Source organism: Grammomys surdaster, unplaced genomic scaffold (assembly GCF_004785775.1).
Source record: "Grammomys surdaster isolate TR1022 unplaced genomic scaffold, NIH_TR_1.0 174, whole genome shotgun sequence".
Lineage (NCBI taxonomy): Eukaryota > Metazoa > Chordata > Mammalia > Rodentia > Muridae > Grammomys > Grammomys surdaster.
The window spans coordinates 6,024,473-6,051,345 of record NW_021604622.1 but is presented as its reverse complement, the minus strand read 5'-3'; the positions used below and the strand labels follow the sequence as shown (position 1 = coordinate 6,051,345).

Below are 26,873 nucleotides of genomic sequence, written 5' to 3'. Positions count from 1 at the left end.
GGGGCCTGGCTGGAGGAAGTAAGTCACAGGGTGTGTGCTTCTGCCTCACCCAGCCTGTTCTCTCCAGTTCCTGGCTGCCATGGCAGTGAATCTCTTTCCTGCTGTGTCCTCTCACCATGATGGACTGCAAAACAAAGCCTTCCTAGCTGAGGGAATTTTGTCACAGGGACGGGAAGTCTGACCACCACAGCTAGGTTGACACTTGAGTGTCTCATTCAAGTTGCCTCTGCCTCTGGTTCACACTCAGGCTAACTGTTGGTGTCTTGCTGCTTTGTGGCCTTGCTTGCACACGTTTGTGACTGTGCTAAAAACAACCCAGTTGTACATCTTGAGAAGGTGAATGTATGTTATGCGGATCATGGCTCAGTATAGTGTGAAAATATGCTGATTTTATTTCTTTAGTCTTTAATAGATCATGCTTCAACATTATATGTTGATTTAAAGACTTAGCACAGGGGCTTTTCAACCTAGGAATGAGATATTTTGAGATAAGAGCTGTCCTATGATGTTTGAGATTCTTGCCGGTTATCTCTGGCTTCTAGACATTAGCTGGGCTCTCTTCTCCCCCTTCTCTATCAGTAATCAGAACTGTCTCTGAATGTTGCTAAATCCCCAAACACTCGTGTGTGTGTGTGTGTGTGTGTGTGTGTGTGTGTTGTATTATACAAAATGTTCCCCCAGAGTCTGGTCAACCTTTTGACTTGACGAGAAACTGAGTTTCAAAAGAAGTGAGTTTGTCTTAGTCACTGTTCAGTGCTCAGAACCGTATTTGACAAATGCCTATACATGGTAGTATGTGAGTGGACGGATTTAGCTATAGTAGCAACAATACTTAAAAGGCACACAAATATAGCAGTATCACATGTATCTCATACTTAAGGTAGCACATATTCCTAACACCCCATCCGAGTTGTCCCAAAGCATGTTAAGGGGAGTTTATGTGTAGCTTTTAGGTCATTTACAGGTGGATGCTTTTAGCTAGTGTTCTATAATGTAGGCTAATAGAGATGCCAGCTATTAAGTGGTGACCTGGGGTGCCCTCTACTCCTAATCCTGTAGTACCTGTGCAAGTGCCTGCTTGCTAGCCCGTCCCTGTCTCCCAGCTCCCTAGACAGTCTCCTCTGAAAGCACTCATGCTTACCGCTGTCTGCGTAGGAGAGGAAACACGCCCCCTGTTAGCTACAAATCAAGGCTTTGTCACCGATGAGTCTTGCTCTTTCTGCCCAGTGAAATCCAGTGTTCCCCACTTGAGTATCTTGTTCAAGTTGGCCCTGCTTCTGCCTCACATTCAGAGGCTAAATGTTAATGTCTCGCTGCCGCCAAGTGCTGCTCTGGGGATTATCACTTCTCTGGAAGGTGCCAGAACTTAAGTAGCTCCAGTGTGAGCCTTAGAAAAGGCTGGTGTTGGGGTCTTTGGGGCCTGGGAATGTCTTCAGCTTTGTCCCCAAGTTCCCAGTCCCTAGAAAGGCATGGAGCTTTTATCTTCTCCCCCCTCTCTGTCTTCAGTTTTACAGCGTTGCCAGACCCAAGTCTGTCCTTTCTGAACACTAAATTTCTTTCATTAAGCAATCATGTCACAGACTGTGCTGTGTAATAACTGGTGTCATTTTGTAGATCAGTACTTTTACATACAAATTCTTTTATTTCTGATGGACATTTTACTAGTGAGCAAACTGAGACACAGAGAACTCTTGCCCGAGATCACGCCAATGAGTAGCAGGGCTCATGCTCAAATCCCATGAGTCTGTGCCCCTAAAGGTGACATAGAGGACCTCCTACCACTGCTACGTTTCTTTGAATGCTTTCTAGGCTCCCTGACTATTCCGCCTTCCCCTAAACGTTAAGAATATTAGAAGCTTTCATTTCTGAAAGTCATGGACATTAGGAATCACGATGTGGATTCCTGAAGATAAAGTTGTAACAGAATTAGATGTCCAAGTTAAGTACGCGAAAGCAACAGAATTGGAGGCAGTGTTCCTTCCTGCCTTACTCTTCTATGCCATGGTATTTACCCTACCTTTGATTAATAGCCCATAATATGCCAGGGAGTATACCTATGGAAACCAAACCCGCAGCAGAAATGGGAGTTTTATGTTGGCTTTAGTTCATGGACCATGCCAGACCTCCCACTGCCTTTCACTTAAGTGGATAATTGTCACTTTTGGGAAAATGTAACCCAGACACTCGAAACCAGTCTCTACTCTGGCATAAAAGAATACTGGAAAACGTTTTTGAATCGCCATATTCTGGATGATTATAGTTATATATTCTTTTCATAAGGCCCTTTAGCGAAAATGTCCAATATTTTAATAACCCAAGTAATGTGGCAATGGAAACTTCCTTTTCTTTCTGAAACTGGTTTAATTTTCTTTGTAAGATTATCTCCAGTTACATTCATTTTCTTCCTGCAAGTGACACAAATTCATTCTTTCTTAATGTTTGAAAAAAAAAATCCATCGTGGATCTGTGTCACATGTTTTTAATCCAGCCTCTTTTGTAGGACACTTAGATTGGTTCCACAGTGCAGCTGTTGTAAATAGTGACTTTACTAAAAGTAGGGTTTTATGCAGTGCAGAATTGCTAGATGATTATCTGTTCCTGTAGTGAGTTCTTCCTAATTATTTGTGGGTTTTTTTTTTGGGGGGGGTATTCTGTTAAGAGTGGCAAGTATTGAAGCCTTCTGTAAAATATGGAAATTTTATTTTCTATAAAAATTTAAAAACGGAAAATGGTGATTGGAAGTGTGTGTGTGTGTGTGTGTGTGTGTGTGTGTGTATGTATGTATGTATAGACTATTCTCTTTTAATAGCAGGATCCAAGCATTCTGCAAGATAATAGTTGGAAAATCCCCAAAATACAGAGGGGGAAGAAATCACCCTCACTCTGAATTCTAATCCAACGTCAGATGGACATGGTGAAGCACATCAAAATCACACTCATCCACCATACTTTGTTACAATATAGTCAGTGATTCTTTTATTCATCGGCTCCACCAATAAGATGCATTACAGCCATCAAAGATGCCAGATTAGGTTAGTATCAGTTTTCCTTTAAAACTAACATCTGAGGAGTTTGTGTTGTGGAGCTGAGAGCCAAGCCCATCTTCCCAACACTGTTTCTTCCTTATAATGGTCATGGCCTCCCAAGGAATGGTTTGAATCTCTGTGTTCTAAGTCATCCAGTGACTTTCATGTCAAGTTTATCTGGCTGCAAGCATCCGTGCTGCAATAGCAGTGACTGCAGATGTGTCTGCAGCTTAAACTACCCATAAATGCAGTATGCCATCCTGTGACATGACGAGGGCCCAGAGGACAGCTTCAGCGAGGCCATGAAGCATCTGGCTGTGTTGTGTTGCTTAATCTGTATGAAGTAAAGTAGGTGTGTTCCATTCACAAAAATTCAGCCATCCATGTAGTTACATGCCGTCTTCTTTACCTGTGTTATATTTTAATCGAAAGTTTATATGGAAGCTAGGTGTGGTGTCACACAAATGTGATACCACCATTTGAAAAGCTGAATCAACAGGATGGTGAGTTTGAAGCCAGTGTGTACTGTGTAGCAAGCTCCTGCCTCAAAGAAAACTCATTAAATAAAAACCGTAACAAATTTATGTGTGTGTGTGTGTGTGTCTGTATCTGTGTATGTTTATAAAACAAGCACTGTTCCTAGTATGGATTAGAATGACTTCCATCCTCTTGGCTAAACACCTGTAATTTTATTGTCCTCTGATCATAGAAGAGAGCAAAGTGAACATCTAATAAGCAAACACATAGCTACAGGAAAGAAGACAATTTATCAACTTTAGGCATTAGCAATCTAGATGCTTAGTTATCAGGAGCTCTGAAGGTAGTGTTCAATAACTAAGGTAGACGTGGAGACTCCATATCCTCAAGACCAGTTCATTATATTATGTTTACCAGTTCTGTGTCTGGGGCCTGTTCAGAAAGCTTCCACCAAGGCAGTTACGATAGACGACTTTCCACTTATGACAGAATGAAGGGCCCTCCTCAATGCTGAGCAAATGAGAGAGTGTGGGGCTGCCTTTTACGGGGCAAGCTTTATTTCACCAGGATTCTATCAGTGAAGTATCAGTCACCTCGAATTCTGTCACCTCGTTTCCAAACAAGAACATTTTTACTAATATGTGAACAACTTACAGAGTGAAGTCCAACGGTAGAGAGATTGTATGCAGGTCAAGTTACAGACATTAAAACAACGTGATTGGGTTACAAAGTAGGCTTTGACCAGCTTTTCTTTACAGCAAAGGGAATTTAGGCTCAACAGAAGCTGGATGAACTTTGTCCAGACACAGAGAATTAGCTGTTGTTTTCTAGTTGCTGATTTACTACCAGATCTGAAGTATCCTCCTTTGGTGATCTGTCCATTCACTATACTTAGCTGTCAAGAGAGAGGTCTGCAGTCACACACACACTGGGTTCAAATATCAGATCTTGCATTTGCCAGTTGACCGTGACTCCAGGCCCTGAGGGCAAAGAAACCATATAGGTAGACACTCGCTACATGGGTATAATTCAGAGATAGCCTGCATAGGAAGTATCCCAAGGATACATAGCTGAGGCAGAGGAGGGAGGGCTTGTCTACCCCTCTCCATAAGAGTGAGACTGAGAAGCCAGGCTGTCATTCCATGTTGGAGACTGTATCTGCTTCTGGTCCTGAATGCCTTCTCTCAGGAACCTGCAGGGATGGTTAGTATGGTATATAGATATTAATCCTTTTAATGGCGTTCTAAAGATGGTGAGTACAGTGTGCGGTTCAAGTTTCACTGAGTTCTGGAGCCCAGTCGGAGGCTTTATTGTTGTTTGCCCTGTTATTCCTATGCCAACCACAGATATAAGTCTTACCTTAAAAGCTGTTATGGGAATGAACAGAGATAATGTATAAAAGATGTTGGGCATTTACTGAACGCTCAACTAAAGTTCCCTGTGACTCTGTTCTTCAGCTGTAGAACCGCAGCAGACATGGCTTGACCTGGTGTGACTTAGTAGAGGGTATTGTTTAAGAAAGATGCTTTTCCTGTGAGCTCTGGACAATAGGGAAAAAGTTAATGACTTATTACTTAGACGCTCAAACTGGGTGGAGAAAGAGGCAAATATGTGGTCAGTGTCAGTTTTGAAAGAGCCTTGTCTTTGGGTTGAAAGTTCCTAATCCATCACTTAATAAATGATGACAGTGATTGACTGGGGATGTGTAGCTCAGAGTTAAATACGATATTCTGGATTCAAGCCCCAGCGCCAAAGAGGAAAAACAGTGTAAATGAACAAACCATGAGACCCTCCTGAGTGTCTAATGTTCACCATGAGGTTGATAACCTTGACCACTGTGCTCTCAGAGGGTTGCCGTGGAGCTCAGGAGAGAGAGCATGTTCACGGAGAAGTCAAGGTTTGCTGGAGATGCTCTTTGAGAGGATGAACTCCTAAGGAGGTGTGTTCCTTCTCTCCTTGCAGTTTCCACCTTGCTGCTGCGAAAGGACATGTGGAATGTCTCAAGGTCATGGTTACACATGGTGCGGATGTGACTGCCCAAGATTCTTCCGGTAAGTGCTTTCTTCACCTCTTAAATCACCCAGCCAGTGTGAGAGTGGGTGTCATAAAAGGGGTATGTATTCACTGTGGAAAAATCAGAGTCTGCAGGCAGAAGCAATCAATCAATCAAAAATTCAGTGGCAAAGTTCTACAGTTGCTTCAGTGTTTGTCCTTATGGGTATTTCCATCTTGTGCATCCAGTCAGCTGGTGGCTCTGTGCTTCTCCTCTTCCAACATTGCTTTTTATGTTATTTTCTAGGACTGTATGTGTAGATCCACCAGTATCTCCTAATTCTTGATTTTATGTAAACTGATAAATGTGATGGATTATTGGTAACATTATTTCATAGCTAGCTTAGAACTCTGGACAGAAGGACGACTTTTGTCTCAACTCTTGCTGTGACCTGGAACTGTGAGCCAATCAAATTTTTCTCCCTTAGGCGTCTTGGTTGAGTTACTTTATCACGTTAACACATGCGGTGTTCCCTAAAAGCTCTGTGGGTGATTCTGATGTGAAGCCAGTGAGAAGGAAAGCAGGACAGCCCTGCCTTTATAGCACTGTCATCGAGCAAGGAGCCCCGGGGGTCAGTGGCCTAGGATATGTTCTCTCTTGGCCATGTGGAAAGGTTCAAGATAATGACTTCATTTGTTGCACTTGAAAATCATTGGCTTCTAAAAGGTTTATGTTGGTTTTTACTGGGATATAAAATTGGTATAATTGTGGAACCTTCATCTGGGTTTTTCATTAAGCTGGCTATATCGAGTCCCCACCCTCCTTTCCCTCCTATAAGTGGCCTCCTCAAAACAGCCATCTTGGGGATCAGCCAGGTGTTAAAAGGCAATTATTACCCACCGTATGGTTGGAAACCTAATGTTTCAGAATGGTTTTCAAAGTCTGTGGTGCGTTTGGCTCTTTTTCTTTTCTTTTTTCTTTTCTTTCCTTTTCTTTCCTTTCCTTTTCCTTCTTTCCTTCCTTCCTTCTGTCCTTTCTTTCTTTCTTTCTTTCTTTCTTTCTTTCTTTCTTTCTTTCTTTCTGTCTTTCTTTTCTTTCTTTCTTTCTTTCTTTCTTCCTTTCTTTTCTTTCTTTTTAAAAGTAATTTGCTAATTTGGAATTTTTATACTTTGAGAAAAGTTGTGTTTGTTTTCTGGAAAAGTCAAGAACCAGATGGAGTCAAGTCAGCAATTTAATCAAACTGATAAAACTACTTTTGGGGGAAAATGGGGGAAAAGAAGAAATACTAATGATTTTTCTGAGCAGTTCCACAGAGAATTCCAAAAATATATGAAGAAGGGCAGGGTTAGTAGAAAAATAAATGACTTCTTTGAGTGACTGCTTTGAGGGGAATATTAATTCATTCCATGCAAATGACATCTTTAATCTGAAGGCCCAGCTATTCTGTTTATTTTTAAAGTACCCTGTCACTGTTTTTAAAGTTACTCCGCATCATACAGGTCAAATATGAGTGGCTGACACACCTCCCATAACATCAGCAAAGGGTCTTGCTCTCTAGCAAACTTCAGTGCCAGAGAACTAGGCTGCAGTGAGCAGGCCCGCTGTCCTGGGATTCTTCAGGACTGCTTCTGTTATTAGGAAATAGATCAGCGGTAATGTAGTTATTCTGTCAGAGACAAATGTCACTCTTTGTCTTTCCTTAAAGAGGGACATTATCTTCTGGGATACATGTTTATGATAAGAAAGTAACAACAACAAAAAAAAGGCCAAGAAAATAACCACTGCTTCTACACCTACCACAAAGAAAAAATATTATTATTATGCTCCTTAAAAAAAAATCAAAAACAAAATACATGTTTTTCCTAACATGTGTCAACTGAGCTCAGATCATGTTATAGAATTCTGTGTCCTGCATTTGTGTGTGTGTGTGTGTGTGTGTGTATGTGTGTGTGTGTATTTGTGTTCATGTGTTTTCAGGTACGTGTGTGTATGTGTGTGTGTGTGTGTGTACCTGCGTATCATTTCCCAGGGTCATTCGGTATGTATTTTGAGACAGGGTCTCTCCTTGAAGCCTATTCAGTAGACTTATGCTGGTTGATCAGCAGGCTCTAGGGGTCAGACTAAATCAACCCACCTCTGCCTCTCCAATGCTGGGATTATAAGCTCACACCATCATGCTTTTTAAATGTGGGTTCTGGGGGATGGGACTCAAGCCCTTAAAACAACTGACTCAAGCTGCCGTTGTCTTTTATTTAGTATCCGGCCCATATCATATTCCCCTCATGCTCTTAGGATGATTTTCATCAGCTTTTCTGTGGCCACACGCAGCCATGTGGGTTCGCTTTTTGTTTATTTATCTATCACATTTCTAACTGGATTTCTGAAAGCCAGGTCAACAATGAACCCTGAACATCTCAGCTACACACAGTGCTGGCCAGTGGAAACTGATTGAAATTGGTGACTGAGTACTCTGTGGCCCAGGATGGTATCAAAAGCTCCATGAGTCCCAGAGCTTCCAGGCACTTCCGGTCATTTGCCAGCAGCAGCGGTGAGGCCAGCACTGCGTAGAGGCTTTGCAGGTTTATCTGGGTCTTGGTGAGGCACCTCCTCCTGCAGTGACTCCATGAACCCACACAGCAGCACATGACAGGAATGTCTGCTCAGTGGGAAGCTCATGGGCTCTCTGGCCTGATCTAGCCTGATCCGGATTGCACTGCTCCAGCTTTTTCTACCACAGTGAGGAGGATAAACACAGTGGGCTTTTGCCGCCCTTGCCTGTGTCTCTCCTGTACCTGGCCTGTGTGTTCACTCTCCTGCTTCTCTTAAGAAAGCACATCTGAACATGAGAGAAAGGGATCACTCACTCACTGTGCCTTAGTGCAAAATACCATTCATAGTTAGAGGGCAATTTAAATAACTCGGCTTTGACAGGATGTTCCCAGCAAACCCACCTTCAGTGTAGCACAGTGTGGCGAGATGCAATATAGCCTTCGATGTGAAAACCTGCCGACAGTAGACACAAAAATCAGTTCCTGAGAATCACACCCTGTTGCTTGGGGATTACGTCACTGTTATTGCCCTCAGCTTCATCATCATCATCATCCTGCCTGGCCTGGAAGTCCCTATGTGGACCGGCAGGCCTTGAACTGACAGTCATCCTCCTGCCTCTCACAGGTGTGTGCCTCCAGGCCTGGCTCCTGGAGGGATTTTTCAGCAGTGGGCGTCTCCTGCTTTCAGGATCTGTTACCCAGATTCCTTCTCTTCTTTTTATTCACAAAGTCTATAAGATGATCAAAATGGAAATTTTTTTTCTACTTTTTAAACTATCGAATAGACAGTCTTTAGAGGCAAATAAGTTTTTTTTATATTTATCTTATGAGTTATCCTTCCATATGAAATGCTTGGAATTCTGAGAATTTTTATGGACGTCCCACAGTGTATCTTATAAGAAGAACACAGTGGGCAGATGACTGCATACTTCAGATAGCAGGCTTAAGTGAAATTCTCAGCACGATGTCACAATGTGTCAGGCTATATTCACTGAAAAAAAAATCGTATAAAGTATTTGGCTACTGTTTTATCATGTCTAACAGGTCTTCAGTCAGATCACTTTTTATTTTCCTTTTCTCATTAGGCTATTGAAAGACTTCAAATCTTTAAGACAAACAACAACACACAACAACAAAACAAAAAATGTTTGAGTCTGATGTGATAGCATTTTTGGCTGAGGAAGAAGAATATCACATGTAGGGCCAGGACGGGCTCCTGGGGAGATTCTGACTCAAAATGACAGGGATAAAGAACTAGAAAAGTTTAACAGTGTGACACCAAGTGGTTGTGCTTTAAAGATGAAAACAAACAACCCAAACCTCTCAGACATGGGAAGACCGTCGCTTATGGTTTTGTTTGGACCCACCCCTCTGCCCAGCACACACACACTCCTTATCTGTTGCTGTTTGCCAAGTAGCACGGGGTACAGATTGGGAGTTGAGCCTCCCCGGACTGCGCCCATGGTGTGTATCTTGCATCCCTTGTTTCTCGTGTGGTCTTGTTCTTCCCCTAGATGAGAATTGGCAATTATCTTGGTGTAGCAAACAGTCTAGGCATACAACAAAAGCGATGCTGAGGTGTGTTTGGTTTTTTTTTTTTTGGCTAGTTGTTTTTGATTATTGCTGTTGTTGCCTGTTCAACACAGTAGGAGACAGAATGGAATGAAAATACCATTAGAAGACCGGAAAGAAATGCCCACAGAACCCGCTGCTTATTCTAAGTATCGGGAGTGTGAGCCTCAGACCCTCCTTATTAACACATGTGTACACTGGGACTGTGTGGCTCAATTCAAAACAATTGTGACTAATGCATCGAGATTTCCTTGTTTTAGTTGATAGTGCCAGGCCGATGTGGCAGCCTTCCTCTACACCACGAGGCCTCGGACTCTCCATTCCATACCCCAGCATCACTAGGAGCTTTTCTCCCTTCTTTTAACTGAGAATTCAATATATGTATACGATGAAATATGGTCACGTGCACCCATGTTCCTTCCTCTCTTCCCCCATATAATTCCCAGGGTATTTCATGTCTTCCTTTTGTGATAACCTACTGAATCCACCTGTGGCTCCCGTAAACCAGGTTGGCTATCTGGGGGGGACTGGATCCCAGGATCAGCATGGGGAATGGAAACACAGCTCATACACTGTGCAATAGAACCCCTTGGACCTCACTGGGTACCAAGTGGGCTGTGGCCACAACTGCCTCTATCATGCAAATTCTAGATGGTAATACAAATTCTAGATGTGCTTAGCTGAATAATACAAAGGTTTTACAAGAGGCAGATGTGGACGGAAGGATGACTTGTGTGTCTTACCACACTTACAACCCTACATTTTCTCTAATCTCCTGCTGCACTCTTCCTTATGGAACCTCTTTAATTACAAAGGATGCTTGGATGAGTGGGCATCAGAAGTATGAGAACATAAAGCACAGGAGCCTTTGGAGGAGTGAAACTTGAGTCCTCCTAGTATTGTAAGTCCTCCTAGCATTGTAAGTCCTCCTCTAGCATTGTGAGTCCTCCTGACATTGTGAGCCCTCCTTTAACATCTATGGTTCCTAGGCTCCCTGTCCGAGTCTTGTTTGTTTGCTTGATTGCTTTTGATATTAAATTTCTGGGTGGCCTTTTATTCGATTAGACACCCTAATCCCACTCAAAACTGTGACTTTATGAAAATAAAAAAGCTAATTAATGCATACTTTTAATCCCAGATTTAGGAGGCAGAGGTAGGCACATCTTTGAGAGTTTGAGGCCACCCTAGACTACATAGTGAGTTCCAGAACAGCCAGAGCTGGGGTTAAAAGCATGTGTCTAAAACACCTGATTAAAGGAATATTATCTTTTCTGTTCTCTCCCACACTCACTTTTTTTCTTCCTGATATGGAAGGGGGGCGGGGGGAGAAGGAAAAGATAATATTCACTTAATCAGATATTTCAGAGGATGATTCATCCTAATAGCTGCATGTCATAATCAGTAAGGATCAGCATGCCTGGCTGTGAAAATACTCGGGTGCTGACACTCAGAAATGGCCTCAGAGTCTAGATTGTGCTTTAGAGATAGTGGTAAGGGACAGTCTCATAACTCTAATAGTAACATTACTAGAGCAAATGTTTTCTGTTCGGCTTCCTCTCTGGGAGTGCAAAATGAGGTTTTCTTTTTAAAAAAAATTCATTTATATATGTATAAAATTGTAAATAATAACTGTTTAAATTTGAGCTTTTATTGTAGAAATGTATTCTGCATTTTGAAACTGACCTTTAAGGAAATACTTTAAGGCATATCCAGTCGAACATCGTAGTCGTCTTGTTTCTTAATTCTTTACTTATTTCCAGATGTGAAAATGTCACAGGCACTTGGGCAACGTGATCAGACACCACAGTGTCTGCTAGCTAGTTCTTTCCTGTTTTCTCTAGAAGTCTTGAACTATGAAGAAATGATCATATCAGTAGTTCAGAAGAAGATGCTTAGAGTCACTTTGATATAGGATCATTTATTGAAATGTCATCTGGGTCTCTTGGTTTAAAATTAACACTGTGTCTGCCTCCCTCCCTCCTTTCCCCCCCTCTTTCTCTCGTGGGCAAAGATCTGCCAGACTGAACATGAGTTATGGTTGTCTTGATATTTTTCTGTAGGGAAGTTGCTCCCTGACAGCCCAGACAGATCCATAGCTGTCTGGGAGCCAGGAATATGTATCTTCTCCTTCCAGTGGGCTTCCATCATAAATAATGTATTCTGTCCAGGAAAATTTGTATTTGAAAGGAGAAATTTGTTTTAATGCTGGCAGTGAGAGACATCTTGCTTCAGTATGGCAGTGTCCAGCAATGATTTGTTATTTGGAGTTGAGACCAAGTGAAAATACTACTATATAGGGGCACACATCGCAGGGGAATAGATGAATGTTTGCTTCTCTAGATATCAATCGCTCACTTCTAGGTATGACCAGAACCCTGGAAATGAAATGAAATCCTGTTATCTTGTTGTGGTATGTTATTTGAATATTCCTACCACACTGTCTTTTGACAACTATGCCTTTGTCCAGTGAATGGTGTTTGTGTAGAGTAGCTTTGTTTCCCAGAGTAGTAACCAGTTAATACATTGCATGCACAGTATAAACAGTCCCCAGTTTACAGTCAGGACACATTCCAGAAGTTCATTTGTAAGGCATTTGTTTAAAATTTAAAATGCAGTTGTCCTTAGAAACAGTGGTACAACTGATGATGTCTGCGGAGGCCAAGCTAACCACTCAGCCTATTAAATGCAAAGGGTAATGAAAGCCACACTCTCAGGCCTCTTTTAGTTCTGAAAAGGAGAGAGACATCCTGTACCTAAAACAAAGAAGAGGACAAAGAAATTCTTATTTTCCCACTTTCAAAGTTCTCTTCCCTCATCTCTTAATTGTCCTCATCCACATCCTTTTAAAAGAGGGTTGAGGGACTTCTGCTTCAGTATCCTACCCCAACTAAACAAATGTCCTTAACATTTCAGGGTATCTTTTGCAGAATAGAAGAGATGTGTTCTTTTGAGATAGTAGATGATTTTATGTGGCTCCCTTGATATCCTGAGTGTCTCATCTTTAAGGTGTTTACAAACTGTATGATTCTCTAGTAAATTCTAGTCAGTGCTGAATGAAGACTAATTAGAAAGAAAATAGTATTTGGAACTGAGCCATCATATAGAATAAATTGTTCCTCTAAATGCATAATCTCAATTTTAGGCTCTCCTTTTTTCCATAGGCGACCTTTTGTAATGTCTCATGGTGGTTTTGATTGTCACAACTTGACTTCTCATAGGTAGAGGCCACGGAGGCAGATTAACAGATTGATCATCTACAGTAATTATTCAGCCTAAAACATCAATAGTTTTGAAGTTGAAACTGGGTTTGAAGCATGTGAGGTTGCTTATCAGTGTTACCTTGGGGATGTGTTGGTACTCAATACAGACATTGAAATTAGCATACTCTTTAATTAAAAATGACTGGAATATATTGAGAACCAGATGTTCGTCAGTGGTCCATGTTGTAGGAGCAAGAATTTCAATAGGAAGTGAGACAGAGCTGCATGGGCGGGAGACCAACTGACCAATAGGTAGTGGTGTGTGTATGTGTACATAGTAGGAAGTATATATCTATCTCTAGAGCTAAGAATGGGGCGAGTACTGCAAGGTGTGTGGTGTTATGAAGAATAAAGAAATGAAGCAGAAAACCAGTGTTAAAGGGATTAAGGAGGAAAAGGAATTTGTAATGAGTGGGGCAAAAAAAGGGCCTACATTTGAGACAAGGTCTCATGTATCCCAGGATGGCCTCAAACTGTATAGCCAAGGATGACCTTGCACGTCTGATCTGGTGTTGGTGTCACAGTGCCTCACAGTGCCACATTTGGGTCCTGCTAGATATTGAAACATGAATACTTAGCCTGCCCCTCTACTAAGCAAGCTACATCTCCAGTCCAGGGAAGACCTCATTTAAAAGGCAGCCTTCAGTTTGAATCTGAATGTCAGAGAGAAAACTGTGTGACTGTTCTAGGGGAAGGAAATCCAAGCCAAACACAACAATTTCCGAGGCCCTGGTGTGGAAGCTTATTTGACACTAGGCAGTTGGGTAGCAGTGTCCTATACTGGAGTCCTAAAGGGACTTAAGAAATGTTCTTTTAACATAATGTATGAGCAAGGACTTGTAAAAAATCTGAAACCTCCAGGTAATGTTCATTCATGGTGAGCACGTTTTAAGAAGAGGGAAGTGAGGGGTCCAATGTATCATGGAAGTATTTGGGTTTCTAGAATGTTCTCTGCTGACTTGTGGGCTATCTTTTCTGCATTTCTAAGCCTGAGATATTCTAGTCTGGTGTGACCGTTGTGGACACGGGGCATTCTGCACACCTGTGTCCGCTAACTGTAGCACTGCGAAGCCTGGTACTACCACACACCTGACCAGAGCTGACCAGAACCGGCAGGGTGCAGTGGTTAGAGCCTCTGAATGTTACCTGTGGGTGGGATGCTCCATGGACACACCAAAGAATGTACGACCTTAATCTCTAGAGAAACAACCCCTTCTTTGTTGGAGAAGAATTTATTCCTCATAGCTGTCTTTGGCGTAACAATTAGGAACTATGTAGGAAGCGTGTGCTGTTCAGAAAGGTCTTGTCTAGCGTCATGTTTATTCCCGTGCTTTGCTTTGACAGTTTCAGCCATTCTTGCTTTAAATGAAGGTCTTTGATCCACTTTGAATTATAGATGCCAACAAAGCTAAGTAAGGCAAGAGGAAACTGGCTACCAGTGGGAGCCAGGAGAGCGGCTGCTATGGAGATCACTGTAGGGATTTCCAAACAGCAAGAGCAAAACTAAAGTATCACCTACCGCACCACCCCTGAGCATACACCCAAAGGACTTACCACAGAGAAACTCGCACGTCCTCGCTTATTGCTTCTCCTGTCACAATAGCAAGGAAATCAAAGCAGCCTAAAATGTCCATCAACAGAAAAATGCACAATGACACTCTACTGCATATACACAATAGAATGTCATCCATCCGTGAAAGAAAAAAAAAAGACCTGACACTGTGAAGCTTACAGGAAAATATTGTGTTGAGGTAACCTGGGCTCAAAAAGACAAACATCACATGGGCTTTCATATATAGATTCTGGCTTCTACTGGTTGTCTTGTGAGTATAGGTCATGAAGCTAGAGAACAGACCTTGAGAGAAAGCAGCTTTAACCAAGAGGGTTTGAAGGATGCTAAAACACGTGACATGAAAGTAAAGAGGGAATACTTGGTGGGAGAATAAGAAGGAAGAGGAGCAGGACTGGGGGAAATCAACCAAAATTAAGATGCAAGAGAAAGCTATAAGGAAACCAGTTAAAAATGAAAGTTGTTTTGGGTTTTTGATATTTGTCTATTTATTTATTTATCTATATTTATTTGTTATTTTTAACGTGGCCACTTTCCCCGATGTTTACCTTTTAATCCATTTAGGTCACAGTGCTTTACATATCGCAGCCAAGAATGGCCACCCGGAGTACATCAAGAAGCTACTTCAGGTAAGTGGGTAACTGAAGGTTACAGATATGTCACTTTATTTATTTATTTATTTATTTATTTATTTATTTATTTATTTCTAATTGAAAGGTAATCTTATTTGTGAAAGGAGAAATACCTCTTCTCAGTACACATCCCTTTTAATATTATCCTACAGCCCATGTGGGAAGAACAGCCAACCACAAGGTTGTCTCCATGGCAACTCGACTAGAAGAGACTTGGGTCCTCACTAAAATTTGAGTTGTCTTCCTAGGATCGGCCTCATTATCCCCTTATTCAATTCCTCTTTTCTGAAAGTCGGCTTTTCATGAAACATTTTCCAAACCGTAGCAGAGCCTGGCTCTGCAGCATCCTGGTGTGCTCTCTGTAAGTTGCTCAAGGGATGCAGTCCTTCTGGATAAACAGTTTCAACCATTATGTCTTGGTACGTAACTTGATAAGCTTTTAGTTAGTTTTTGGTTCTTGTTTAAGTGCCCGGTTTTATTCTTATTTATAATTTTTGGCCAACTCCCTGGTTTGCTGGCTTTGCCGGAAAGTTTATAATGATCCCCTAAGGTGCTGACCTCCGTAAATTTGTAACGATGTGTATTTCATGAACCCAACCCCACAATAGCATCCCTACAGTCATGGCCAGCTGTTGCTAGTCAAAATGCAAGCTGACTATTTTCAGGAACAGCGTGGAGCAATAAAATAAGTGTTTGGAGTACTGTCTGTCCTGTCAAGCTGTCGTCCTAGCTTTCACAGACACTCTTGGAGACTCAGCATCTTGCTTTTATCCAGCTTTGAAACTCTAAGGCAAAACTGTGGTCACATCTCTCAACTTGCTTTATTGATCATACAGCTCGCTCTTCTTGCTTTGCATGGTCCCCAGTGCTGCACATTCCAGGAGTGCCTAACCTTAACAGGTCTTTGAAGCAAAATTCAGGAAAAACAGATCAGTGTTTGTGGTGTTGACTTAAGCGAGTTGCTCTTGACCACTTAATATGGAGATTTTCTTACCTTCTCTAGGACCAGGCACTCAGGATGAAGGGGGAAAAATTGACTCTCTTGCCCAGAGTGCCCTGTAGCTATACCCTGAGTCCTACCTCACTTTTTAAAAATATGTTTTAAATCCCATTCCACTCCAGCTCATGCATCTGGCTCTGATTTTAAGGAAGATTTAACCTGACAAGCTTGGAAGTCCTTGTGGGCTAGGACCAGATATTCTAGCCTCTAATGTAATTTTATATCTGGTTATGCAAATACCTTGGTTTTTCTCTGAAACCTTTGAAGCCTTTAAACAGTTCCTTGTGCCCGTTCTAAAATTAGGTCAGAGCCTTGGTAAGTAGTAACTCGATCTCTGTTCTTCTGACCACAGCAGAGTAAGCATTGCGCTTTAAGGTAGCCGGTTCTTACCTCCTCTGGCTTCTGAGCATTGTTCTTTCTGGATTACTGTTAGGAATTCAGCCTTCCATGGCTTCCTGCGGGGCTTGCACTGGGTCCCAGACCTCTCAGACCCCTTGTTCAGCTCTTTGCAAGTCAGGCTGTGTACAAAGGAGACCCCTTTGTCTCCTGCTGTCTTACCCCCAATGCCTTCTGCATTTAGTGTTCTCCCTGAGCCTTCGCTCTTGTACCCTGTGCATTGGTCTCTCTATGCCCTGTCAGTTTGCTGGAGATATTTCTGCTCTCCAGCTGTTACCATTTCCAGATTCTGGCTCCTTAAGGAAGTTAGGACAGATAGAACTTGGTGGAGTCCTACAAATTCAAGTGAACTCTCTTCCTTCTCCATGTTAAATCCTCATACTCTTCCCTGATATCAAATGCTTCCAGGGTCCTGGGCTTGGTGCTAAGTGTTAAGTATCTACCAGCAAGCAGGGCAGTTGGTGCTTGATGGAGTTCACAGTCTGGTTATTATGGGAAGGACTATATGTCACAAATTGCAGAGCACTTAGGAGGAAAGTAGTGTTTTCTAGGACAGCCCTCATAGAGAAGGCGATGCTTAAGCTGAGATCGCCAGTGTGCAAAGTACCAGCGGAACTCATTCCAAAATAGAGCGATTGTGGGGAGGCAAGGTTCTACTGCGAGGCAGGGAGGGATTGGGGAGCCAGTGACTAAGGCAGAAGCAGAGAAATAAGAGAATGTGATACAAAACGCAGGCTGCTGTGTGTTGTGATGGCCAAGCTAAGCAATTCTAGGTTCACTGTGGAATTGTGAAGGGCAAACAGGACTTATACCGTTTTCTAAGATGATTCTTTTGTGTAGAGAAGTGATTAAGACAGGTCAAAACAAATGAGACCTAGTGGAGGCTAGACTAGCTTTTCACGTGAGCTGCCTGGGGCTATGATGAAGGTAATGAGGAAGAGAACAGGCTAGCTCTCATGTACAGTTTAGAGAAAGGACCTACAGGATGTACCGTACCAGTGAGCTACTGGAGGAGGAAGGAGAGGAGAAAGCAAAGCTAGTTTGGCTTCTATCTCATTGGGTAGATTAACAATGGTGGTTGATGTTCACGGAAATAGTAAATACGTGGGGAGGAGCAGGCTAGGGAGAGAAGAGTAGAAAACTTGCCTTTTGAGTGCTTCTGAGATGCAAACCAGTGGGTTCTCGAGCCAGGGCAATCATAGGTAACGCTTGTATAAGAATAAGAATCCAGGCTCCAACAGGATCAGATCCTGGCGTCACCACAACTATAATTGGAGCAATTTGTTAACCTACTTGTACCTCGGTTTCCCCTGAAAGTGATCGCAGGAATAGTTCTCTAGCTTGGGTTGTTAACAGGTGTAAAGCAATTCCTGACCCAGAGTCTGCCACACAATACTTACATACGACTCCCTGCTGTTGTTTGGATCTGTGTTTGTGCGTCACTAACATCTGGATGCAGGTATAGATGGGATTACCAAGAAGAGAGCTGCAGGGAGACAATGACAAATGTGAGCTGAGGTGGGCTGGCCAGGGCAGTGGCAGGAGCGATGAGAGGCTGAGCCAGACAGCATCAAGAAGGAAGAAGAAGAGTGTCTTTGGAGAGGGTAGGCTGCTGCTGAGTGGTCAGAGTAGGAACTAAAAGACAGTTGATGACCTTGGCTTGGGCCATCACTGTGGAATTCCAAGGGGGCACGTAACTGAGCTAGGTAGGTTCAGGAGCAATGGAGAGACAAGGAAATGAGTCTGTGTAGGTGACTCGGAAAAAGCTGGTGTTAGGAAGGGGGCCAGAGAATGAGAGAAGAAATGGGAAAAATCTGAGCTCCACATGAGAGATCTTGGAGTGCGTTAACCAGTGGGGTATGAGAAGAGTGAGTGACCAGAGCAGCAAAGGGCTGACTGTATCTGGTTCCGTGGTTATTTGGATAGCTATCTTCTTCATAAAGGACTGTCTGCTCTAAAGGTAGAATTTACGAATGTGTGTGCCCTCCTGAGTAACTGCCGTTAGACGGAGAAGGAGAAGGGTAGACTCAATGCAGTTACTTTAAGATACTTATTTTTGTCTCACAGTACAAGAGCCCAGCTGAAAGCACTGACAACTCGGGGAAAACAGCTTTACATTATGCAGGTAACGGTCATTCTCCTGTTTGCCCTTCTCTGCTCTAAGAAAGGGTTTAGTTGTCATACCTTCCTGTACTCTTCCCGGGGCTCGTTTCCGGAGTTCCTGGCATCCCGTTAGACTCAGTTCGTAAGTCACACACAGATTTATTAAGGAGGGCACCTACAATCAGTTTCCTGCCGTGTAACCATGGTTAATATATTCACCTCAGGCTGAGAGCACAACTCAGAGATAAAGCGTGTGCTTAGCATGTGCACACTTCTGGTTTTAGCCTCCAGTACTAAGTACACATGCATTTATATACATACAAATGTATACAGATTTCTAAATCAATTTAAAGTTTCTTTTTAAAGTAGAGAGTTATGAGCACTTGTGGGTTTCAGGACTAGTAGATGCTGGTTTTTTTTGTTGTTCTTTTAGCAAGAGGCAGGGATCACAATGGACGTCAATTGTATTTATAAACCTTTGGCTTTACTGTCTGTCACTGCTTCAACTGACAAATGTTGATGCTGAATTCATGGGGAGGAGGGTGATTAAATACATACTTTGTTTTACTTCTAGGAATAGAAAAGCCAAGTCCCATAAGAAGCTAAATCAAATGCTTGCCTATGGGTAACAGGGAGTATGTGGCAATACCTTCGGCTAAAGCTGAAATTTAGCAGTGTTTTCACCTGGTACCCAGCCTTTTGCACACTCTTCAGTGCCTTTTCCTGCTGGGCAGACCCTCCCTTCTTAGACGTGGCAATCTGGGTAGTTTGTGACTGTCTGTTTTTCCTTCCTCAGCGGCACAGGGATGCCTTCAGGCTGTGCAGGTCCTCTGCGAACACAAGAGCCCCATAAACCTTAAAGACATGGTATGTACCAGGCAAACACTAAGAAGTGTGGTTGCAGACTTCAGCTGGGACTTTAAAGTCCTCAGTAGCTGGCAAATTTCTGTTTCTTTTCAACCAGATTTTTTTTTTCTGCAAAAATGGTTTTCTATGTTAATACTTAGGAATCCCTAAACCATTCATGTGTTACACAGCATGCTTCTTAGAGATGTGCATTTTCGTTAAGTATATGTCAGTGTTTGTGATTAACCCAAATACGAATAAAACATTGTTTCTCAGTTTATAAAAGTAGAAAATTTTGTGTGTTATCTCTCGTGTTGCTGTGACAAAGTACCCGACAGCAGCAGCTTAAGAAAGGAGGGATTGGTTTGGGCTCACACTTTGAAGGTGCAGAGCATCTTGGGAGAGAAATTGAGGCAGTGGGAACTGGAGGGAGCTAGCTACACTGTATCCATAATGTACCATCATTAAGCAAAGGGAGATGAGTACTGTTCATCAGCTTGCTTTCTTCTTTTTATTCCATTCTGGCTGTCGTGGTGGGTCCTGTAGAAAGTCTCCCATTGATGTCCGTAGATTTGTCACCAGAGTCTTAAGATGACGATCAGTGTAAACCGTCAGAGATTTCTAGTTGGAATTTCCATTGTTTTCTTTCTGTACATGGGTATCATCTCAGATGACTTCTGGTAGAATTTCCCAACTCTGAAGAGAACTTTTAGTCTATGTAAGCCTCACTGGCCTATTACGAGAATAAATTTGTATGTCTGTGGTATGTGGCCCCAGGGTTTAAGGACATAGTGTAGTATTTGGATTGACATACGTACAGTTGCCCCTGGTCAAGCAAATGCATTTAAACTTTCGGAAGTTTAAATTCACAGATTAAATATCTCTATTCCCAAAGCCCACAACTCCAATGTTCTCCACAGCCTGAAACTTATTGAGCCATGGTACAATGTCTTAAGTGCAAATCCATTCCACACACCTGACTGGACCGTGTAAATCACATGGAAAAAAATACACAAACAAACTTCATATGTAGCCTTGGTCCCAGTCCCGAGTTACTTTTTTATGCAAATAGAACCCACATACCCGTCTTTAAAATCTGGAGCACTTATACCATTGGTTTTTGTTTTGTCCTGTTTTCTGTGGGTTTTTTCGGGGAGGGGAGGGGGGTTGTTTGTTTATATTTATTTATGTATTAAAGTTTCACCTGCATGTATGTATATATATGCACCACATGTATCCCTGGTGCCTGCAGAGGTCAGAGGGCATGAAAGCCCAGGAACTGGTGTTATAGATGGTTGTCAGCTGCCACAGTCGAATCCAGGTACTCTGGGAAAGCAGCCTAAACCTTCTCTCCAGCCCTAATAATTTTTTTTTAAACTTTACATTTAAAATTGTACGTGTCTTATTTATTGGGAGGTGCAGCTTGATGTTAGAAGACACAGTGAGCAGGTCAGTTAGTTCTCTCATTCCTGTGTGCAGGTGCAGGGGGTGGAGCTTGGGTTTTCCGTAAGAGCAGCGCTTGCTCTTAACTGCTAAGCCATTTCTCCAGAACCCATTTACTTCCCTCTTAACACTCTTAGTGTGTGGGTTCTCCTCCGTTACTAGGCAGAGTCAGTGATAGCTCATGGAAGAAGCAACCCAAGCAGCTGGGACTTCTAGAGAAAAGCTAAAGTCAGTGAAATTGCATAAAACAGCTAAAAGTCGTGAAATTGCAAACAATGTATGCTTACGGGTAATGGTGGCCCTAAGGGGGCATAGAATATCTCTGTGAATGAAAGAGTAGACAGTACGAGCCAGGACAGAAAATGTGGGAAGGACAAGCGTTTTGCAATCCTGGTGTTTGGAACTAAAGTTACAGTCTGAATGGAGTTTCTTTCCTAGGATGGGAACATACCCCTGCTTGTCGCAGTACAAAACGGCCACAGTGAGGCCTGCCACTTCCTCCTGGATCACGGTGCAGATGTCAATTCCAGGGACAAAAATGGAAGGTATCACACGTAAAGGCAGAAGTCAGAATTTCAAGGATATGCCTACTTTTGTTGAATGTTATAAATGTTATAAAGTCGTTTCCTTTTTGCCTTTCCTGGTAATTGAGGATCTGTTTTGACTTTTTTTAAAAATAAGTTCCCCCAGATCTCCATGGGCAGAACTGCTGGCTGGATCTGCAACGAAACTCATTAAATATTGAACTGAATAAGCCATTTCCTGTAATTTTTTTTCATCCGAAACAAAACAAAAGTAAATATATTGGATGCATTTAAAAATAATTTTAAAGCCAAATATGGTGGCACACGCCTTTAATCCCAGAGGCCAGAGGCAGATGACTCTGAGATCAAAGCCAGCCTGGCCTACAAGGCAAATTCTGGGACAACTAGAATCCAGCCTCCAAAATAGGCTTGGTATTTGCACCAATCATAGGAATTCTATTGTGTGTGTATTCCTGTGTGGAAGACTGACAGCTATTTGGTGTGGTCTAATGTTTTGATTTAATCCAAAAATACCACTTTATTTAGTCTTGACAGTATTCTACTTAATTCCCCAGAGGACTGAGGGGTAATTGTATTTAATGCTTCTTTCCTTGTATCCCAGTCAGTGAGTCCCAGGAAAGCATGTCCACCTTTGGCTGTTGCTAAACTAAAGTCTCTTTTGTTTTCTTCTAGAACTGCTCTCATGCTAGCTTGTGAAACTGGCAGCTCTAACACTGTGGAAACCTTAATTAAAAAGGGGGCAGACCTGAACCTGGTAGATTCTCTTGGACACAATGCCTTATATTATTCCAAACTCTCGGAAAATGCAGGAATTCAAAGCCTTCTATTATCAAAAATCTCTCAGGATGCTGGTATGTGAAAGAAAATAGCCAATGTTGTTTCAAATTTACCCACTCGTTACTCCCTGAAAGGACAGAGGAATTTGTGCAATATGATATGTTTTATTATTCTTTTAAACATATGCTTGAAGATAAAGTTTGAAATGTTGTGTATGGTGATGTGTGTGTTTGTGTATTTGTGAGTGTGTGTGTCTGTGTTTGTGTGTGTGTGTTTGTGTGGTATATGAGTGTGTGTGTCTGTGAGAGAGTGTGTGTATGATTTGTGTTTGTATGTGTATGTGTGTGTGAGTGTATGTGTGTGTATGTGAGTGTGTGTGTGTGTTTGTGAGAATGTGTATGTGTGGTTTGTGTTTGTGTGTATGAGTGTGTGTGTCTAGCCACCCAAAATTTGTAAATGGTATGAGTCATTATGGTTCTTACAGTCTTTTTTTCTTTCACTTTTTCTCCTTAGATTTAAAGACGCCAACAAAACCAAAGCAGGTATTTATCTTGGGGGCAAAATGCTACTTTTTTTTTTTAAACTTTTGCTCATGACAATATGAAAACGTTGAGAGTAAATGTTGTGCTTCTTTAGGACAGTGATTAAAAACTGGGTTGAAAATGCTTAAGGACTGGCATAAATTTTGAGGAAATGATTATACAGTCACTGTTACATGGTAGCAAATATTTTCTTCACAATTTTACCGTTTGTTTTCAAAAGTTCGTACTTCATACTTACCACCTTTTATTTTTCCAGGAAGTACAGACCAATGCGAAAAATGTTTAGAGTGGCTAAATCTTGAAAGTAAATGAAAATATCTTAAATGTCACATCCTATGGATAATTTGTGTGTGCGTGTGTGTGTGTGTGTGTGTGTGTGTGTGTGTGTGTATGTGTGGGTGTGTGTGGGTGTGTGTGTGAAATTGCTAAGGTATTTGAGAAAAATAAGAGATTGGGCTTTTTAATTTTAATCGCAGTTTGTGATACTGCCATTAGTGTTATTCAGAGTAGCGATGAAGACGCTTCCTTATTGGAGTTTTTCCTAAAAGCATGTTTGTTCTGCGTGTATATCTGGCTGTCTTGTGCATTTATACACTGAGGTTTTTCCAGCATAGAAAGCAGATACTTAACAATGGATTTATTTTGCTCTAACTGTTGCTTATCCAGACCCTTTGCACAGGAGGCTCTCCTTCCCCTCGTTTCTTAAAAGTTGGGGTGGGGGCGGGGGGGAGGTGCAGACCATTCTGCATTATGAGGGAAAGCTGACTGTGAATGCATTCTGGGTTCTAAATTATGATAGACATGCCTTCATCCTTTCCCAGTTCTACAGCCTTAATCGGTGGTTTTTCCTTTTTTTTTTTTTAATATTGCCTTGAAAGCATGGGTTACTGGAAGAAAACCTAGCACATATGCATGTCACATATTGTTCCGTGGGTGGTGTGTTTCAGAGCACGATGAAGTTGACTGTGTCACTGTCAGGTTGTCCTCCTGTGTTTGCTGCAGCTACTTGCTCAGACTTTACTAACATAACTAACCCACCTCCCCCGTTCTCTGGACTGTGATAACTTTCAGCATGACCAAGTCTCTAAAATAAGCTCAGAAAGAAGTGGAACTCCAAAAAAACGCAAAGCTCCACCACCTCCTCTCAGTCCTACACAGGTAAAAAGCAAAAGCAAGTGAATGAATAAATAAATAATAAGTCGAAAAGCCGTCGTTCTATATGTAGGTCCAAAGGGACGTAGTACTACTGAGCCCTAAACACATATTCTAAATCTTCCTTAGTAGTTTTACATTTCAAGTTATGGGGCTGGGTATGAAGCATAATGTTATAGCTCCTGCCTAGTGTGTGTCTGACCCTGGGTTCGATCTCCAGAAGAACACCACACACACACAGACACACACACACACGGGGGGTGTCGGAAGGAGAGAAAGGAGTGGGGAGCGCAAATGACAGTGTCAGTTATTAAGCTGGAATATTGTAGGTTTTACCTATCTCAAAATTAGAATTTTGCTATATATGTATATGTATATATACATACATACATACATACATACATACATACATACATACATCCTCAAGGAAATTTCTTCCAATCTATGACAGAGTTCTTTCCCCAAGATAATCTCAAATGTTGTTAGTTCCTCATATTAACAGCTCGGATGATTAACAACAGCTCAGGGAGTGAAGACATAGATGATAATGAATCTTAGTTATTTTCTTAAACATGTTGATACAATATATTTGACTTTCTTATTATATTTATGAATGGCTAATATTAAAGGTTTTTTTTCCTGAGTTCATAGTAACAACCTCAGGGGAGCAAGAACAACAACAACAACAGAAATGAAATGTCAGATAAAAATAGGATAGGTTTTTATTGCTAAGGCGGCATAGGCTGTAAAGAGGAGAGTCCATATTTAAGTAGTGGGAGAGGACTGTCGAACCTGGTAGGTAGTTGTAAATATGCCGGCATATTTGTTAACACTGTTCTCAACCCACAATAGAACTTTATAGATTTTAAAAGGTTGTGCTAGTTAATAGATCAGTGCTACCTAGTTAATACTCTGACGGCTTTTAGAAATGCTTGATGCAGTTGGAATGCCTTAAGACTCTTACTCCTGAAGTAAATGAAACTATACAAACCTCTCGTTAGGTTTGGCCACAGGGATTAACGCATGGATTGTTTAGCACCAGGGAAGACAAGGCTTGGAAAACTCCCTCTTCATCAGTGGTTTTCTTTTTCAGTTGAGCGATGTGTCTTCCCCACGATCAATAACATCTACACCACTTTCAGGAAAGGAATCAGTGTTTTTTGCTGAAGCACCCTTCAAGGTATCCCTTTTTCGTGTTGGAGTTTCTTAGCGTATTTATGATACCCGATGGCCTTGCTTTAATTTATACAATACTGTGTAAACCAGATTATACTTCTGAGTCACTATGTCATGACATTTTACCATGAAGAGCCTCTTGATTACTTTTTCTGGCGTGAATACCATAAAATAAGATTAGAAAAATAAGTCATATTTACTAACAATTTTCAAATAAGAGGTGAATGCCATTTATGTAAAATCTTGAGATCATATAGACAGGGTAAAATGGTGTTTCTTGGAGTTGGAAAGACCGAGAAATTTGGGAAGATGTTGAAGGAAAAAGGTTCTAAGCACTCTATTAGATGACACAGTGACTACCGTTCACAGTGTGTTTTCTTCTTTAAAATTGTCAAGGGCTAGGACATGACTCAGTGGATATAATGTTTGCTGAATGAAAAACTGAGGTCACATCTCCAGAATCCACATAAAGCTGGGTTCAGTTATTCCTGGGTTGGCACTCCTGTCATTCTTAGAGTGAGAGGCCCTGTTGCTAACAAAGAAAAAGGGAAGAAGAACAGCCAAGGTTGTCCTCTCACCTCCCATTCTCACACATGGATGCATGGATCCAGGTCCACACCCATACAGTGTATTCACACATGTATGTAGACACAGAAATAATAATTAGTGAGAGGAAGGTTTTTGTAAAATTTTTTAAGATTTGTTTATTTTTATGAGTACACTGTCTCTGTCTTCAGAAGAGGGCATCAGATCCAATTGCTGATGGTTGTGAGCCACCATGTGGTGCTGGGAATTGAACTCAGGACCTCTGGAAGAGGTGTCAGTGCTCTTAACCGGAGAGCCATCTCTCCAGCTCAGTGTTTGGTATTTTTAACTACAAAACAAAATACTCGAAGCAATGTTAGTTCTCACAATTTAGGCATTCTTCATCCTACAAGACATCGCTATGTACATAATCAATATATTATTAATTAAAATGTATTATTTTAGAAAATTTAATTTAATTACTTTATGTACATGAGTGTTTTGTTTACACGAATAAGTGTGCACCATTGTTCATGCAGTACCCTCCGAGGCCTGAAGAGGGCATTGGATTCCCTGGGATTGAAGTTATATAGTCAGTTGTGATATACAGCATGTGAGTGCTAGGAATTGAACCCAGGTCTTCTGGTAGAGCAGCCACTGCCCTTAACCACTGAGCCATCAGGCTAGCCAAAATTAAAATTTTTAAAAACTGAAGGTGGTACAGTTAACCTCCTTTTGGTCGGTAACATTCATCCCCTTTATTCTGGAGTATAGATTATTTATAAAATGGCAGCAATATATTTTAGAAAAATTCTCTACATGAAATACAGAATCCTGTATTGGGACACTAGGATAGTAAAAGTACATTAAGAGTGACAGATGTGGTAGTCCACACACTTGGAGATATCCATCTAAGGAAGCAGAAGCACCAAGATCGAAGTCCAATGCTAATCCAGTAGATAGCAAGTTCATAGCTAGCCTGAGCTTTGTAAAGTGAGACCCTGTTTCAAAAAATCAGGACCTAGGGATTTAGCTCATGGTTGAGCTTTTGCCTAATATGTAGAAGACCCAGACTATGCCCCCCTGGTGTGAATATAAAAAGGCCCCCAGTGAGAAAAGTGCTGTAATCTGGATATACAACTGTTGTACCTTAGTTAGCAGTCATCCTTTGTGCTGATGTCTCCATTTTGGCAAATGTGTTCTGAACACAGACGTTAATGTTAGCAGACACTGGGTAATATGTTTTGTAACTGTTTTATAAATCTAAAATTTTCCAAGTATGAAGTGTA

The 26,873-nt window shown here is 41.6% G+C and overlaps 1 protein-coding gene across 3 annotated transcripts in view; it reads left to right on the top strand.

Moving 5' to 3' along the window:
* Rai14 (retinoic acid induced 14) overlaps positions 1-26,873 on the top strand; it is a 133,687-nt gene that overhangs the window by 92,633 nt on the left and 14,181 nt on the right. For 2 of the 3 annotated variants that reach the window (XM_028767574.1, XM_028767573.1), the window contains exons 4-12: positions 5,466-5,554; positions 15,012-15,076; positions 18,543-18,600; positions 19,375-19,445; positions 21,306-21,412; positions 22,085-22,263; positions 22,703-22,731; positions 23,803-23,889; positions 24,977-25,063. In XM_028767574.1, the coding sequence (XP_028623407.1) occupies positions 5,466-5,554; positions 15,012-15,076; positions 18,543-18,600; positions 19,375-19,445; positions 21,306-21,412; positions 22,085-22,263; positions 22,703-22,731; positions 23,803-23,889; positions 24,977-25,063 (772 nt within the window). The remainder of the gene's footprint in view (positions 1-5,465; positions 5,555-15,011; positions 15,077-18,542; positions 18,601-19,374; positions 19,446-21,305; positions 21,413-22,084; positions 22,264-22,702; positions 22,732-23,802; positions 23,890-24,976; positions 25,064-26,873) is intronic. The other variant, XM_028767575.1, reaches the window with a different exon arrangement.